Source organism: Amblyomma mixtum, chromosome 9 (assembly GCF_055824585.1).
Source record: "Amblyomma mixtum isolate Tamu chromosome 9, ASM5582458v1, whole genome shotgun sequence".
NCBI lineage: Eukaryota > Metazoa > Arthropoda > Arachnida > Ixodida > Ixodidae > Amblyomma > Amblyomma mixtum.
The window spans coordinates 88,471,802-88,488,954 of NC_143020.1; the positions used below are offsets into that span (position 1 = coordinate 88,471,802).

Sequence of the window (17,153 nt, forward strand, 5' to 3'; positions counted from 1 at the left end):
GCATTTGCCATCCGTGCGGCAGTGGCGCATCGCTCAACCGCTGCACCATTGCACCAGGAGTGGGTATGAGGACTCCCGGGGATCTATGAATGTAAAGTAGAGAATGACCTTCCTCATATATGAGAATTAAACTATTACGGTATCGCGTCATATCCTTAAGGCGGAGCTTAACTGTCCCCTCCATTTTTACTATCGTGTTTCGGATCTGTGGTTACTACCTGCCCTAAACAGATGTATTCCCTTACCACTTCCTGCGCTTTCCTGCACTGCTGTTCGTTTCCAAGACTGTTCAGCATTGCTTTAGTTTTCTACATATTAATTTTTAGACCTACCTTTCTTTTTTGCCTGTCTATAGTCATCGATCATACTTTGATATTCGTCCCCTGAGATAATTAGCACAGCAATTTCATCTGTGAGGAAGACTGCATGGCTTTAAATTTTTTCGAGTCAGCTTAATACTAAGGTATTCTCTTTAACTTTGATCCCCAAGTCTTCCATACTCAGATCTCTCAATACATCCTGTAAGCAAGCAGTGAATAGTACTGGAGAGATAATGTTTGCTTGCCTGACATCTTTCTTAATTGGGATTTCATTACTCTTCTTATGGAAGACTATATGGCGGTTGTGTAGCTGCTATAGACATTTTCCAGCCCTTTAACATAGCCTCTTCTACTCATTGCTTCCGTAATGGCTTTGGCCTAATTATATAGGAGGTTGTGGGCAAGTACTAAACTAGGATGGCGAAATCCTGTTCTGACGAGAGGGTGCGTTTGGCATCCTTGGTCACTGTAATCAGGCCGCACCCCAGGTCAGGTCATTGAACTCCACCCACATCCAGATTTTTAAAAATCTTAATTCAACCTATTTCTTTCGTTCATTTGGACCTTTAATTGCTGCTGGATAAATCGTTTCCCATCGCTATCAACATGCTACAAGCGACGCCTTGTAGCATGTCATTTGTCATGGATCTTACGTTCATCTTTGCCTCACATACCTTTGATTGTGGTAAGCGGTATATTAAGGTGCAAGAAATATGTTTAATTCATGGTAAATTCATTAGCAGTGAATGCGGTAAAAGTGCACTGTCGGGAGTAATTCGTTAGCGATGAATTCACTGAAAGTGCATTGTTAGGTCAACCACCGCCGACATCGTTTTACACTTCGTGACGCCGGTGGGTGGCGTGTCTTCGGATCAGATCGATGGCGGGTTCGTGCAAGAAATCGTTGGCGTTGTATCCCAAAGCGAAATCCAGATGGCGCAGTGTTTTCTGAGGAACGACGCGGTGAAAGATGACCGCCTTCCCCAGCCTGGCTACCAGGTCATCCACGTCCTGAGTATCGGCCACAATGTCGCCCTCTGACGAGAATATGGCGTAAGGAGAAGTGATGCGCTCCAGTGGGTAAGGCGGGGCCGTCCTCTGCAAGTGTGTGAGGAAAGCATGAAATAATAGGAATCAAAAACAACGTTTAATTGGTGTTATAACAAAGATACGCAAAGCCAACAGGATGCATTAAGGAGAACGCCCAAAAATGCTGTCGGGATTGCTGAGTGAAAGATGTTTCCTGAAACTTCTTGGAACATTCTGGAATGGAAGTTAGGGGAAGGCTCGTTTGACAGAGAACATTTTTTTTTTTTTTCATCTATGACACATCACATTCAACTGCACACTGTCGCACACACAGAATTAGGCATCACATATCTCTTCCACGCTGCTTTCAAGGACGGTGATGAGATCAAGCTTTCTTCGCTAATTATATGTTCCATAAAATTTGACTGCGAGCGGTCATAAGAGCACAGATAATTAAAATTTGAAATGGAAGTCTACATTATCGGCAGAGAGACAACTAAAAAATGAGGAGGGGGGGAATGAACCAAGAATAAAAGTATTGTGTATGGCTTACCTGACCGTAGCGCCGCAAGTTATCCATTACGCCGTGATCGTACATGACGAAATTTCTTGCCCTGTACATCTGGAAGTAGAGTTGTGTACAAAGTGATTTTTATGCTTCGAAATAATATAACTCCTTGAAAGCAGGCTAAAAGCTTTTTGCGTTGTGCGGCATACATAGCAACAACTTTTGGGCGCTGTCCGAACCCAGCGGCGCGCCTATTCAAACTAATTGCGATCATCGTGATGACCGCCTAGTTAAACCGAATGCATTCTCAACATATCCGTTTTCGACCTAACCCTTGTTTACTGAAATATCGTGGTCTGCGATACAGGAATGTACAATGGACACCTAAAATAACATAAGGCAGTTTATTTTATGGGCTATGGTAAAGCGAGTGAGCTCGTTCTTTGTGTGGCAAAGACAAAGTCGCAAAAGCTTTGTTTAAACAAAGGCTGTCACGAAGATCACGCTTCTAAAAACTTTCGTGCAATACAGCTACTTACCTGATAGTAGTGGCGCAAGTTCTGTATGGTCGTACCAACAGGCCAGTGTCCAGCATACACGGGCATCCGAGTCTGAAATCGTCAGTAGAGCCGGAGTTATTCTTAGACGAGTTCGCCAAAGGGCGATATAGTCATGGCAGATTAGACATGCCATTCTTATGACCCGAAATGACCTCATGCAGCTGAGCGATACCTTGGCAAAACCTTTTGTTTGCTTGAGCACCCTTGTAAACAAGAGACGACACTCCCTAACAAGCACTGCCTCGAAATATGCTCAATTATCTCCTCATCACTTGAATTAACAACTGTCATCAACCTGGATATGCAAGCAGTCTGGTTGAACAACCAGTACACAAGTAGTTGCTGGTGGTAGTTGACTCGTCCCCGTGCCATAGCGTCAGTATTCTCACGACCACAAGATCATCGCGAACTTTTCATGATCTTGAAGTGATGTCAGGCTACTGCGCCAACTTGGCTTTCGTCAGTTCAGAGGCGGAACGCATGAAGAGAGTTGCAATGCAGTTTTCACTTTTCCGGGGCAAGTTAAGAAAGTTCAGGTTCTTTTTGGCACCAATGATTCGTTTCTCTCACTTTGTATACTGTAACTAAAATATCAGCGATGAGATTAAGGCTGAGAGGGTATAGATCGTTCTTTTTTGTTTTTGTTTCTTTTTTTCCAATTTCTGCTGTCACTATGTGACTGTGAGGAGAGAGGCCTCCGCCAGTTTTGGCAGGGGTTAAAGGTCCTTAAAGGGAAACTGCATAGGTTTTATAAATCAACGAGCTTAAGAGGGCCGAATGTTTGAAACTTGGAGGTAAAGCATGCAAAGTCTTTTTGGGATAGCACTTTAAATAGTGAAGTAATCGCCGATTAAAATCCGGCCGCCCTTCAAGATTCTCCGCAGCGCACAACGCCAAGTGGGGGGGCGCATGATGACGTCATCGAAGGTATCGGTACATTTCCAACGCACAAACACCTGCTTTGAAGGAAAACAACCAACGCCACCGAAGGCGAACTCCGCCGAGAGTTGTATGGCAGCGTCTAACGCGTCAGGGCAGTGTGTGGCTGACGACAGAGCTAATTTGAAATCATACCTTCCGTGACGTCACGCTGAGTTTCCCTGCACTGCTCCGGTGTATTGAGGAGAAGCGAAAATGGCAATCGTCGATTACGTCACTATTTTAAATGCTACTGCAAAAACACTTGGCATGCTTTACCTACAGCCTACATAGATTTGAATCCTTCAAAATCGCGAAATTCTCAAAAAAGTGCTGCAGGTGCCCTTTAAGCCGATTATTTTTCAATGCTTACCTCATTAAGTTGGTGTGGGCTGCTGAACAGCGACAGGGTGACCAGGACAGAGCAGACCTGGCCGGTTACAACTTCGCACAGACTCGTCACGACTCGATGCAGGCGGTCGGATGCGCCCAGGAAGGCTCCTCTCGAAAAAGGGTCAAGCACCCGCTGCGTGCCGAGTCAAGAGACATCGTTCTAAAGCCTCGCTTAGATTGGTTGCTTGCTGCATTTAAGTCAATTCCGAGACCGTCTGTCGGCCTGGTGACTTGAATGTTAGTGGCTTAGATTGTCCATTTTATAGCGAAATCTCTACTTTAGGACCAAAACTGCAAATGCCGGGCCATTGCTGAATCCTTGACATTGACTTTGAATAAATAAATAAATATTGCCGCGGCTGGCTTTCGAACCCGCGGCAGAGCGAACAGGTCAGCTTCGCTGGCTACTGCAGGGAGCACTGTGCTATCACCGCAGCAAATCACGCCTCGTGTTAAACACTCTCACGCTGTGCATTGAAGAGCGTCGTCTTCATCAATTCATTTAAAATCAATTTTATTTCGCATTTTCATCTACTTTAATCTGCGGCGCGAACAGGTGAGTTCAGCTTGACCTCGATCAGAGCTTAAGTCAAGCTCGTCGCGTCAGACGTGCCGACAACCCCGTAAAGCAAAACCATGAGGGAAGATCTGCGGATGTATGTATTGTTTTGCTGTCTACTGAAGAGGCCGCGCGCATGTGTTAAAGCGAGATGAGCTAAAAGAGGAGGCAAGGTAGAAAAGCCGGCAATAAATCCGACGCCTCCCGTATCGCAAAAGCCTTTGCATGCCCAAGCTAGAACAAATCTCCGACACTTAGTTTTAAGAGACTGTGCGAACATCGCTCACCAACATGGGCGGAAGAATGGGCAACGCCAATGAGAAAGGAGGTCCCACATGGGTCAGGTTTGCCACAGGTCCGTACGCAATGACGAGGTCAACCTGCGCCAGAATCAACTCAAGGATAAGGTCATGCATTCAACATGAGACTCGCCTATCCTTGATTTGGCTAAACTTAAAAGTAGTCATTCTAAAACAGCACAAGGAAGACACGGACAATAAGAAGAGACGTACAAACAGGCGCTGTTTGTACAGTGGTGAGCAGCCTTGTCTAGAGCGCTTGAGCAGTGCGCACTTGGTAACAAAAACCGAAATTAGAGAGCAGCCCCTCATTACAGGGCAAAGTTTTCGTGCCTGCTTTGTTTACGAGGCTATCTGGCGCTACTTCCGTGCAAGCGTTGCAGCTGGACCCTAGAGGCTGCCACAAAATCTGGATTTGTTTGCAAGGAAGTGCACCGCCCGAGCGCTCTAGACAAGGCTGCTCACCACTGTACTTCTCTGCAGCGCCTGTTTGTACGTCTCTTCCTGTTACTTTAGAAAGATGGGATGCGCACATAAGACAGTCACAAGAAAGAAGACGGGACGGGCGCTCATGTGCGCTCTTGTGATTGTCTCATGTGCGCATCCCATCTTTCTAAAGCAATATGAACCAACTTGCCCAACAACGCATCCTGCTGAACTATATTTCTTCCTGTTATCCGTGTCTTTTTTGCGCTCTTTTAGAATGATAACCTCCAACTCGCCCAAGCATTTACCTTAGCTATAAGTAGTACGCGTGAGAAATGTTAAACGGTCATGTTAAAAATTGCGTAAGATCACTGGCAGTCTGGTTTTGCAAGCCGAGTTTTTGTTAGCTAAGATCAATGCCTTTGCGGTTCTGTCTATAGTTTAAATTCTCCGAGAGAATACTTCCGTAATGATAACCAAAAAAATGATTTGCCTTTCTTGAGAGGTGACCACACAAGTGTTAAAAATACGCAAGTCACTACAAACCTAAACTTCCTTTCCCTCAAGGCGTGGTTGAGGTTCCCATCGAGAAGTGAAGCAGTTACTGCGTTTTCCCTCTCCTTAAAATGACTTTTTTTTTAGTACTCGTAGTAGTATCTTCTTAGCGCACCATTCATTCCACGAGAAGGTTCACCCACTCTCATTTTTATTGAGACTGCACCAGCTAATAGACATCTACCAGAAAAGTACAAAAGGTCAGCCTGGCCCTGCGATTGATAAATATATGTAAAGAAGTCAACGATCTCTCACTTTGTTGTTGTACTCTGGTCTTGAGGACAGCAGTACCAGTGTGGTGACAACTCCCTGGGACAGCGCCACGAGGGTGAGCTTTGGGGCACCGGTAGCGTTGAGAACGTGGTCGATGGTTGCTGGCACGTCATAGCGGCCGATCTCGTCGAAGCTGCACCCGAGGTCCAAGTAATTAGAAGCAGTGAAGTTTCCGTCTACCCCGTCGATTTACACAGGTGTGTTCAAGGTACCGTCCTTTAAAGCATGCTTCCTAACACTGACGTTTAAGGATGCCATCAGGCAGCTGCCATGAACTGGCGTGGATAAGACCAGGAATGGCCAAGTACGACAAGCCATAGACTTTTCAGCTTTGTCTGCGAAACTCTGCTGGGGAGGACAGTGAGCCTCAAAATAAAAAAAAAACAGAAGAGGATCGCATTTCAAGATCGATTATTTAACTCGAAGTGATGCCCTTCCAGCTAGAAACCTTTCAATTCCAGCTGAAAAATGTCATTTCTAGCCGGATTGTTGACCGGAAATCGTGTTCAGTTTAACTGTTCTTGCTTCCAACTGGAAACTGTACGCTTCCACTTAGCTCCAGCTGAAATTTCTTCCACATGTCCAACATTCTCGAATAAAAATTTTGAAAATTGAAAAATTGTAACGTAGTGTAAATATTGAAGGTAATGGTCCATTCTTCTAACGTGTAGCAAAATCCTTCTTGTAAAGTGCTTTCATCGATTGGAACGAACAATTGAGACTGTCATAGAAAACAAAAACGTTAATAGAAAAAAAAATGCAAGACTACAGTTGGGTGATCTGTGGCTATATTGATTGTTATAGTAAAATCTTACATTATATGAAAAAATTGCGTTCGTAAACGGTATCCCGCTCAAAAAATGCTTTTGTCCAGAAATGTTGGGCATGTTCCAGCTGAGAAACGTCACTCCGGTTGGAAATTAAGCGAATAAAATGTTTTTCCAAATGGGTACCCTGTCGGACGAAAGTCTGTCATGTCTGCATTTTCATCTGGATTAAGCGTAAACTAACTTGTGAATTGTGCGTTGGAGGTGATATGTTACGGCGGGAGCAAACAAACTCAAACAGCGGCAATTGACTGGACAGAGAAGAGGCACGAGGGGGAAGATTGCAGACATTCTATTGAAAGTTTATTGGAACGGGAGGCAGGAAGGGACCAGCTGTTTGTCCTTATTACCACAAACGTCACTTGAGGGGCTGCACTCGCCGTGTCTTCTGCTTTTCTTGGTCCCGTTTACGTTAAGGAACAATCGAGTTTTATGAAAATGCATCGACTGCTTCTAAAGACATCTACGAGGGGGTACCCAAAAGAAACCGGACTAAATTTTTTGGTCGGCAAAGCTTCTGTGGTAACGCGTTTTGCCACTAGGAGCGCATAGAACGAACATTCCAGAGTCAGTTAGCCGAGTGCCGTCGTTGAAGGAGGTCAGACTAGTTTAGGCAGAGTTTTAGAGTGACGACTGTTTTGTGTGAATGTCGTTTTTGCAATGGCTGATTTTCGTGAACAGCGTGCGCCGGTGAAATTCTGATTTTTGCTCTGAAAAAGTTGAATGGAAACTGTTGAAATATTATGAAAGACCTACAAGGACGATCCTATGGGGACAATTCAAGTGTTCCTGAATCGAATCCTGAATCAAAGCAACAATCATGCCAATGGAAAACTTCAAATTCACCTCACCTCAAGAAAGCTCGTCAGGTGAAACCAAACCTCAAAACAATGCTGATTTGTTTTTTCGACGTGAGAGGAGTCGTCCATTGAGAATTTGTTCAGCAGGGTCAGACAGTTAGCCAGGCTTTCTACTTGGATGTTTTGAAAAGATTGGGCAACAGTGTGCGGTGGAAGCGGCCAGATTTGTGGCGGTCGAGTGACTGGTTTTTCCATCATGGCAATGCTCCTGCTCACACAGCCCTGTCTCTACGACAATTTTGGACCAAAAATGGCATGACCCCTATTCCTCCACCCTCATACTCTCCCGAACTTGCCCCGTGCTACTTTCTTTGTTTCCTAGAATGAAAAAATAGGTGAATGGAAAGCGTTTCGTTGATGTTGCTGAGGTGAAGAAAAAAACGACAGAGGCACTGTCAAGCATAACAAAAGATGAATTTAAACAATGTTTTGAAAAATGAAATGAAAAATTCGACAAGCGTATCATTGCAAGCAGGGAATACTTTGAAGGAGATTGAAGGTCTGTGCTTAAAATGTGAACAAATAAGTTCAAACAAAAATAAGTCCGGTTTCTTTTGGGTACCCCCTCGTATATTTAACAAGCTAAGCTCACGGATTACCAGAAGATCTCAACTATACAGTACAGTTCAGCGCAGAATAAAGTTGTGCCAAAAAATTCATTTGGGGCTTCATGTCTGGCTACTTCCATATTTAATCTCAGATTTTCACGTCTCTCGACGAAGGCAAATAAAACAATTCTGGACAAAACCATCTTTGAACGGGAAATAGTTTATGAACGCAATATTTTCATATATTGTAAGATTTCACTATAACATTCTATATATCTGCAGATCTACCATCGGCAGGCTTGCATGTTTTTTGCTATTAACGTTCTTGCTATTGTCAAAAGCGTTTCCCATTGGTTTTTTATGGCAGTATTAACTGCTTGGTGCAAACTATGGAAAAACTTGAAAGATTTTGCTGCACATCGCAAAAATGCACCACTAACTTCAATATTTCCAAAACAGTACCTTACAATTGGCCAATATTCAACATTTTTCTCCGAGAATGTTGGAAGTGAGCCGACAGTGCCCGGATTTTCATCAAGTGCATTCCAAAGGTCCTTCAGATGTACTGAACGGTGTCTCGCGTCTTCAGCAAATGAGGTGCTCGGAGGAACTATTAAGGGCGTTGCACGTGTGATACAGGGAAAACTATATTCCCCGTATCTGTATTCTGCAAAACTGTATTCCCTGCAAACAGTTTTTCCTGTACCTAGCGATAGAGAGAAAACAGCTTCTTGCCTCCATTGCCAGTAGCTGGGGTCGTCTTGCGAGAGAGTCTTGTGCTTGCTGTAGGGTTTCGACTCCCTCGAGTTCATGGCCCACACGTCGAAGCCAGCGTCTGCAAACAGGAACCCTAGAAATGCCGGAAGTATAAACGTATCATTTATTTCCCTGTCAAGTAGAGACCTTTTAATAGGAGGCAAGGTGCATATGAATTATTTATTCGTTTCTTTAGCCCAAATACTCAGAAGGTTCAGCGGACATTACATAAGGGAGGGCGGGGATGTCGTTTAGCAGCAACATATATGACGTTGGCTTCAGACTCCAGAGTGGAAACAGGAATGAGGGATTGAGCGGGAATCAGAAAGAGCGGTCATGCCAGATTGACATTACAGTTGGGTGCAACTCAAGAAGGCAGCGGCTTTTCCCCCTCAAAGGAATCCCCCTTCCAGCCAATGGCGTCGGCCGATTCTCATGAACCTGCCAGCGTAACAATGCAGGGAGTGACAGATGAAAGGGGATAGTCCTGTCCCTGCATTGTCGCACCGCTCCCTGCATTCTACGCTAGCAGGGCCATGATAATCGGCCGACGCCACTGGCTGGAAGGGGGTTCCTTTAACGGACCGTAAGAACATTGCAGAATGAAACTGAGTAATGTATTCAAGGTCATTTAATGAGACTGCTGTTCAGTCGCATGAGGTACCAAGTTTTGCGGCAACAAACAACCGTAAGCAAACGGCGGCCTACGGGAACGGCACACATTTTTCGAATCACGTGAAGTGCAGGATGCACCAGCTTTAGCGCCGCATGCCAAGTGCACCTTCGCTTCAATTTTCATTCCTTTAAATTCAAAGTAATGGTCTTACGTACCACATTGGTTCAAAGGCCATACTTAAAGGGGCCAAACATGGTCTACCAACAAATCGTGCTTTTACGTTGGATCTACTAGCCACGACGTTAATATGCGTACTTACAGGAGAAGTTATGCTTTACGCGCGCATTTGAGCTAGAAATTGTAATTTGAAGTTATCAGCTCTAAGCCCCTCCCCTTGACAGCTACGGCTATATTGAACCAGCCTGAGTGACGTAATAAACTGACAGCGCCGTTGCCTGCAGCAAAACTGCCGCGCGCGCCTACCCGAGCGCGGCCGTGACATACATGTATTGTGATGAAGTCGCCGAGACCGGGCAGAAGCTAGACAAAACCTGGAAGGACACAAGCCCATGTTGCACTTGTCCCCCTCCAACTTCCCCTCGTCACCCCACCGCAACCCAAGCCTGAACAACGAACTCTTCTATGCTCACTACGCGCAGTTCAGTCGTTCAGTCGCGATCAAGCACGTGACTGTCAGTCTACGTCGTTATGAACCGCGAGCACGCCAGTGTTGCCCGACTGCCCATGGTCGACCAGAACTTTCAAGAATTCAACTGCAAATTACTCTTTGCACCTAATGAACTCATATTTGCCCAGTGGTTCCGTGATGTATAGCGAACAACATATGCAATAAACAGCTTGAGCTTTAAAAATGGTGTCATGACCCCTTTAATACCAGTGACAAATTTAGCTGCGAAAATCGCAGGTAAAAAATTCTGAAACATTGCTGTGCTAAGAAAACGGTATGTGTTAGGAACACCTATTTGCGAGAAGCATCAAAATAAACTTTTCCTTTCACGCTGTTTATACCTTCAGTTCGTGCTCTAAGCTGAAAATTGTTGAGCATGTGTCAAAAGCGAATTACTTCGTTTTTCATGCGTCTTTCAACCTGATTACGTGCCGCCGCGGAGGCTCAGTGGGTATGGTGCTCGGCTGCTGACCCGAAAGACGCGGGTTCGATCCCGGCCGCGGTGGTCAAATTTCGATGGAGGTGAAATTCTAGAGGCCCGTGTACTCTGCGATGTTAATGCACGTTAAAGAACCCCAGGTGGTCAAAATTTCCGGAGCCCTTCACAAAGGCGTACCCCATAGCCTGAGTCGCTTTGGGCCGTTAAAACCCCATAAACCATTTCAACCTTATTTCAGTACACTGCAGCAGAAAGCCGAATTAGGACATACATGATGCAAGTAAACTATAAGCTCTCAATCATCATGAATACCTCAGCAGTGAGGACAATATCAACCCTGACGTAATAACTTGGGGTGAAGAAAGGAAAAAAAAAAACTACTGACTCAGAGAGTTGGGAAAAGAAAACACATGACGTACAGCCTTTGTCAAAAGTTTAGAGCCCAGGGGGTCTGCTTCTGGCCCACATTGCTTTGCTCGTAATGCGTCCTGAGCGTCCGAAATCTTATGAAGGTAAGAAGATTTTTGGTCCTGCTCCCTCCGATGCGTAGCACTTCTATTAGTGCTCCAGGAGCGCCACAATAGTGCTTAGAAGCAAACCCCCTGGACTCTAAACTTTTGACAAAGCCTGTACGTAGACAAAGTCAAGCAGGAAACGGTTGCGCTGCGCTCACTTTTGAAATGATTAGAACATCGCCAATTATTTTGCGGTCCTTTCGTAATGCCGCTCGCTACAATTTCCTTCCTCTTTTCTGCTCCTTCTTCTATTACTTCATGCTTTCTTCGTTTTTTTCTCTCCTTGCCGTCTTCCTTCCTTACTTCCACTTTGTTTATTTCCTTCCTTTCCCCTATTTATCTTAGCCAATGCCTAGATTGAGCCAGAGCTTGTGGCAGGAAAGCGTTTTGAGGCAATGGCTGTGTTTGTAACGAACACACGATATCTTTTTTGTAAAAGTTGTCGGTCCAACACACATGTGGCAGTAATGAGCGTGTGCCAGCTAGGAGGCGACGTGGTAATCCCTTCCTCTCGTTATATATACTCCCAATTTAAGACTTATCAAAGAGGAATTCCGCTATCGAGGACACGCCCACGTGAACCAATTAACGCAGCCGCTCCTCGAACACAGGCGTGTGACCATACCTCTCCCATGATACTAGCGGCCTGGGAACGTTTCCAAGAGGTGCTACCGAAAGTGAACAAATTGGGGCTAACTGTCCCACTCATCGCTATTGTCGGATACAATTCAAGAAAAAAGAGGCTTTTCAGCGCAAAGGACCCCCTTCCAGCCAATGGCGTCGCCCGATTCTCATGAACCAGCTATAGCGTTAAGAAATTAACTATTCAATATTAATTAACCAGCCTGCTGGTTATCACGTCTTAGCTGTATTCTGATGCCTAGACCACTGACAATGCTATGCCGAAAAAAGTTCAAACTCAACTCGAAAATCCTGATTTTTTAAATTTTGTGTAAAGTCTTAGGTGAAGCACCTTGTATATTGTTACGTAGCCGTTGGGGCTCGTAACCGAAAGGCTTTAAAGGGGGGTTGACGTGGACGGCACCGGAGAACAAGCCAAGAGCACCCACAGCAGGCCGGAACCGATCTTCTTTCACTCGCCGGTGCACGCGACTTGCGAAGAGCAGCCGCCTAGTGGCTGCTTGTGGAAACGTGGCATTACCCCCCTCCCTAAAAAAAACAAAAAAAAACGACCCGATGCATGCGCAAGAAAAGAAGGTAAGAAAAGCAGTTCACAAGAATATGGAAGAAAATAAGCAGTTCGTAAGCAATGATGGTGAGAAAATGAACAGTCACAAGAAGCATGCGGTTATGGCGTGGCGGTAGGCTGCTAGCGGAGCTCGCGCGAAAAGTACGGCTTCATTCGCACGACGTGGACGACTTCGGGCTTCTGCTGGCGGCGATGAGTAGTAGAAGAGCCGTCGGGAAGAAGTTCGTATGTGACGTAGCTGACGGACCACTGTGTAGGGACCGAAGTACTGCTTTAGCAGTTTCTCGGAAAGCCCTCGACGTCGAATCGGGGTCCACACCCACACCCTGTCGTCCGGTTCGAAGGTCACTACTCGGTGGCGGTGATTGTAACGCCGAGCGTCTCTGCCTTGCTGGTTCCGGATGCGCAGTCGCGCAAGCTGCCGTGCTTCTTCGGCGCGCTGAGTAAATTCTTCGGTACCAACTTCGGGAGCATGGCCGTGATGGGGCAACATGGCTTCTAGCATGGTGGACACTTCGCGGCCATACAACAGAGAGAAGGGCGTCATGCGCGTGGTCTCTGTTGTATGGCCGCGAAGTGTCCACCATGCTAGAAGCCATGTTGCCCCATCACGGCCATGCTCCCGAAGTTGGTACCGAAGAATTTACTCAGCGCGCCGAAGAAGCACGGCAGCTTGCGCACCACTCATCGACTTCCTGCAAGCGCGTGCTACGGAAGTACCCCGCACCTCCACCAGTGTTACGTAGCCGTTGGGGCTCATAACCGAAAGGCTTTAATGGGGGGTTGACGTGGACGGCACCGGAGAACAAGCCAAGAGCACCCATAGCAGGCCGGAACCGATCTTCTTCTTTCACTCGCCGGTGCACGCGACTTGCGAAGAACAGCCGCCTAGTGACTGCTTGTGGAAACGTGGCAATATCAACCAATCCCTGCAGCATGCACAGTCTTGGGCAAAAGTTACCAGGCTGCTTGGTTTGCTTCCTCACGCCTTCCCTAAGGCCATCACTTCGCGGAGCCGACCTCGGGACGACACTACCTCGAGGAAGAAGTGGACACCGGTCCCCAACTCGCACTCCTACCTTCACCCCCACCCCCATCCTCACCCCCACCCTTAACCACTCCCCCACCCCAACCTCCATGAAGCACCTTAGTTCTGCCGCAAGGTATCGGCCTACTAAATGCAGAAATAAAGACGTTAAAAAAAAAAAAAAAAAAAAGATCAAAGAGCTCTTTGAAGGTGAGGACAGGGGTTCTCCTTACCATACAGAGATTTAGAGCTTGAGGGCTGGCATAATAGCATTAATATACGACTGAGAAGCAAACCGTGCAGCCTGATTACTTTTGGCAAAGACTGTACATGGAGGGTTTTCTGGCTTACAGTGAAAATGTGCAGAGGCAAAACGTTGTTTTGTTTTTTTTTATAAAAGCAAGGAAAACTTGCCTGGTGTCTGAGAAGGGAAGTTCAGGAACCAGACGTCAGCGGCGCTGCAGAAGACGGGCACCAGGAGAATGGGATAGCGGGACGTGGCGCTTTCATCCGACGAACTGCCGTTACGGCCGTGGGGGATCCTGTCCATTTCGAGCACGTAGCCATCGTCGGTCGTCGCATAACTGATCTCGCATGGGTAGCCGTGGTACTTGATCAACTCGCACTGCGTCGACATTGTCTCATGAAAATTAGGGCAATCTCCAGGGATTCCATTCAGTGTTCTAAACGCGATTCATTAAAATTCAAAGTAACGAAATATCTGATTCTGGCAAAAAATTGTGGATTTCTTAAAGGAGTACACACACTTGAACTTTTGGGTGCATGTTTTCATCTTTTTAATTAGCGTAAGAGAGAGAGAGAGAGAGAGGGAAAGGCAGGGATGTTAACCAGAAGGATTCCGGTTGGCTACCCTGCACAGGGGAAGGGAATGAGGGGAATTAAAGAGGAAAGAGAGAAGTAACGGGAAATAATCACAGTCTGTCAATTAAGGTAGTCGCTCTCAAAAAGCGAAAGAGTGCCTTGTAAGCCTTGATGGCAGTTGACTGTTGTGGCCACGGACCGAGGATCTTGGCCTCTGTGAAAGGGCGAGGGTCCAGGCGGTCCAGAGCACATCGCAGCTTATGTCTTTCGGCTACAAAGGCGGGGCACTCGCACAAGATATGGGTGATTGTCTCATCACAGGCGCAGTTCACACAAGAGGGGCTGTCGGCCATCGCGATCCGGAAGGCATACTTATTCGTAAGACATTATCACGCATGGATTACCACTGGTACACTCTCCCATGACCGCTAGATAATTTATAATTGGAATTCTTTCTCGTGCTCTTTCGGTATCAACAGCTGAACGGTGACCGTGACATCAACGTGATGCTTGTAGGTCACGTGAGGCATGAAAAAAAGCGACATAATTGCTGTTTCGCCGTTTTAATAGACTATAATGTTAAAGCCAGCTGGCCTCAAGAGCCGGAATCACAACAAATGTGGAAGTAACGATTAAATTGCAGTTTATTTATGCCTCACATGACCTATAACCACACTTTGACGTCACACTCATTGTTCGGCTGTTGAAACCGAAACAGCACGAGAAAGAAATTTAATTATAAATTATTTAGCGGTCGTATACGAATAACGCGCCGTTATTTATGCATAGTAGTGTCTTCCATATCATTATAGAGGAAAAAGCGTGCCACCAAAATTAGGCGTCTATACTCCTTTAAAGGTCTCAACTACACAGTCGAACGCTTCGTCCCTTTAATGAAAACCATTGTTAACAGAACTGCATTGATGTCCAGGATCCTTGGACGTAGATTTTGAATATTGGAATATTGTAAGGTACTGTTATGGAAATATTAAAGGTAATAGTCTATTGTTCCGATGCGCAGCAAAATCTTGCTATTCAAGTTTGTTCATCACTCTCATCGGGTAGTTAAGACTGACACAGAAAACCAATGGGGGACGTTTTGCATGAGCTTAACCAACCGAAGGATTCCTCTATCCTGCACCATCATGTTTGATACGGACTAAGTAACCGCCACGTCAGAAAAAAATTAGTTTGCCCGTTTTAGCCGGAACGAACGTGATAACCTTCAAATCGCTCTAGCCTCTATCACTTCAATCGTTTTGTTTCGGTATCGGCTTGTTTTGCGCGCAATTTCCTGACGTGGCGAAGCGCGATGGCGATCTATATTTTTAAAAACTGGCCTCGTTCTTGATGTCAGCGACCTGAATTCCGCATTATAACCCTGTGTTCTAAAACCAAAAAGGTTTGGTTTGGTTTGGTTTATGGGGTTTAACGTCCCAAAGCGACTGAGGCTATGAGAGACGCCGTAGTGGAGGGCTCCGGAAATTTCGACCACCTGGGGTTCTTTAACGTGCACTGACATCGCACAGTACACGGGCCTCTAGAATTTCTCCTCCAAAAAAAACCAAAAAGGGAACAGGTAATTATTTAATAATTTTTAATCATACCCAACATTTCTGAACAAAAGCAATTTTGAGCAGAAAACCGTATATGAACGCATTTTTTTCATATAATGCAAGATTTCACTATCGAAATCAATATATCCGCTGATCACCCGACGCCAGTCTTGTATTTTTTTTTTCTAATAACGTCTTTGCTATCGTCAAAAACGTTCACCATGGGTTTTCTATAGCAGTCGTAACTGTTCGATGCGATCGATGGAAGCACTGTAAAAGAGAGATTTCGCTACATATCAGGAGAATGGGCCATTACCTTGAATATTTCCATAATAGTGCCTTACAATTTTCCAATTTTCATTTTTTTTTCCGAGAATGTTGGATATGTACACATCCATTTGAAGAGAACGCACTGACACAATTTTCCAGCTTTTAAATGAAAGCAGTTTTATCAGCCATTAAACAACACCCCTCCATAAAGATTTAATAATACGTTGCATTTGAGCACTAGTTGCTGCTAAAGTACTGCTAAAGTGGAACGCGAAACCTACGTTTCTGGGTGATTGTTTGCACCGTCAGCACAATACACAATATCCCCATATAAATACAAGCGTTTCAACTGGCTACAGCTTAAATTACTAGAAATGTCATGCTTACGGGGCTTAGCCGAGCTTGTAGAGCCAGTTCATCTTCAGCGCTTGCAACAGACAACGCAGCGGCTGCGAGTGCGAAAACGACAAAAAACCCCGACCTGCCGCTCCAGGCTCCCATATCAGCTTCTCGACTTTCGCACCACAAGGCACCGCGTAGAGTGACAGGCTCGTGCCTGTGAGCTTCTTATTAGCCGCGACGCTGGCGGTTCTTATCGCTCAGTGCCGTGTCGCCTGCATCCGTCCGGCTCTAAAACGGATGAACTCCGTTGCCACCGCAGTGAAGTAAGACAAAGACACGACGCTGATTGCAGAGAACGGAGGAAGGCATTTGCTGAATCGCAGCTAATAGCCCGTTGATAGCATTTATAAGTGCTGCGGTGATGCGTCTGCTAGCGATAGGCTTAGCGTTGTTTTGGTTCGATATGCGAAGAGAAACGGGAAAAACGGTTCGGCTGAGAGAACTCACGTGAAAGCGATTTAGAAAAAAAAATGTGACCGCTGCAAATACCGGGAGAGCAGACCCCAACGGGCAAACAACGTCCGAGCTGACGCGAGTCACTATCGGGAGATTGTTATGTGCGCGTATGCGAGAATAGACGATATGCGAAATGCGCAGCGCCATCTCTCGGCGCTCCGAGAACTAAGTCCTCCATGTTGGAGGTATCGTGTCTCAGCACGCCATTCAGTGCACAGCTTGCGCTTTCTGCGCTGAATTTTCACAAAGCTTTCTAGGTGATTTGCGTTTACATTAAGATACGGACCACAGCCTTTGCTGCCTCTGATCAAAATTAGAAGA

At 45.8% G+C, this 17,153-nt stretch overlaps 1 protein-coding gene across 1 annotated transcript; it reads right to left on the reverse strand.

The window, feature by feature from the left end:
• Positions 1 to 1,078: 1,078 nt before the first annotated feature.
• On the reverse strand, positions 1,079 to 16,926 carry LOC149330049 (lipase member M-like). The gene is made up of 9 exons (XM_089559713.1): positions 16,362 to 16,926; positions 13,741 to 13,951; positions 8,811 to 8,925; positions 5,823 to 5,973; positions 4,575 to 4,667; positions 3,709 to 3,861; positions 2,397 to 2,468; positions 1,903 to 1,971; positions 1,079 to 1,418 (listed from the first exon to the last, which is right to left on the reverse strand). The coding sequence occupies exons 1-9, from the start codon at positions 16,473 to 16,475 to the stop codon at positions 1,155 to 1,157; spliced, it is 1,242 nt and encodes a 413-aa protein (XP_089415839.1). The 5' UTR covers positions 16,476 to 16,926; the 3' UTR covers positions 1,079 to 1,154.
• Between the last annotated feature and the right edge of the window lie 227 nt (positions 16,927 to 17,153).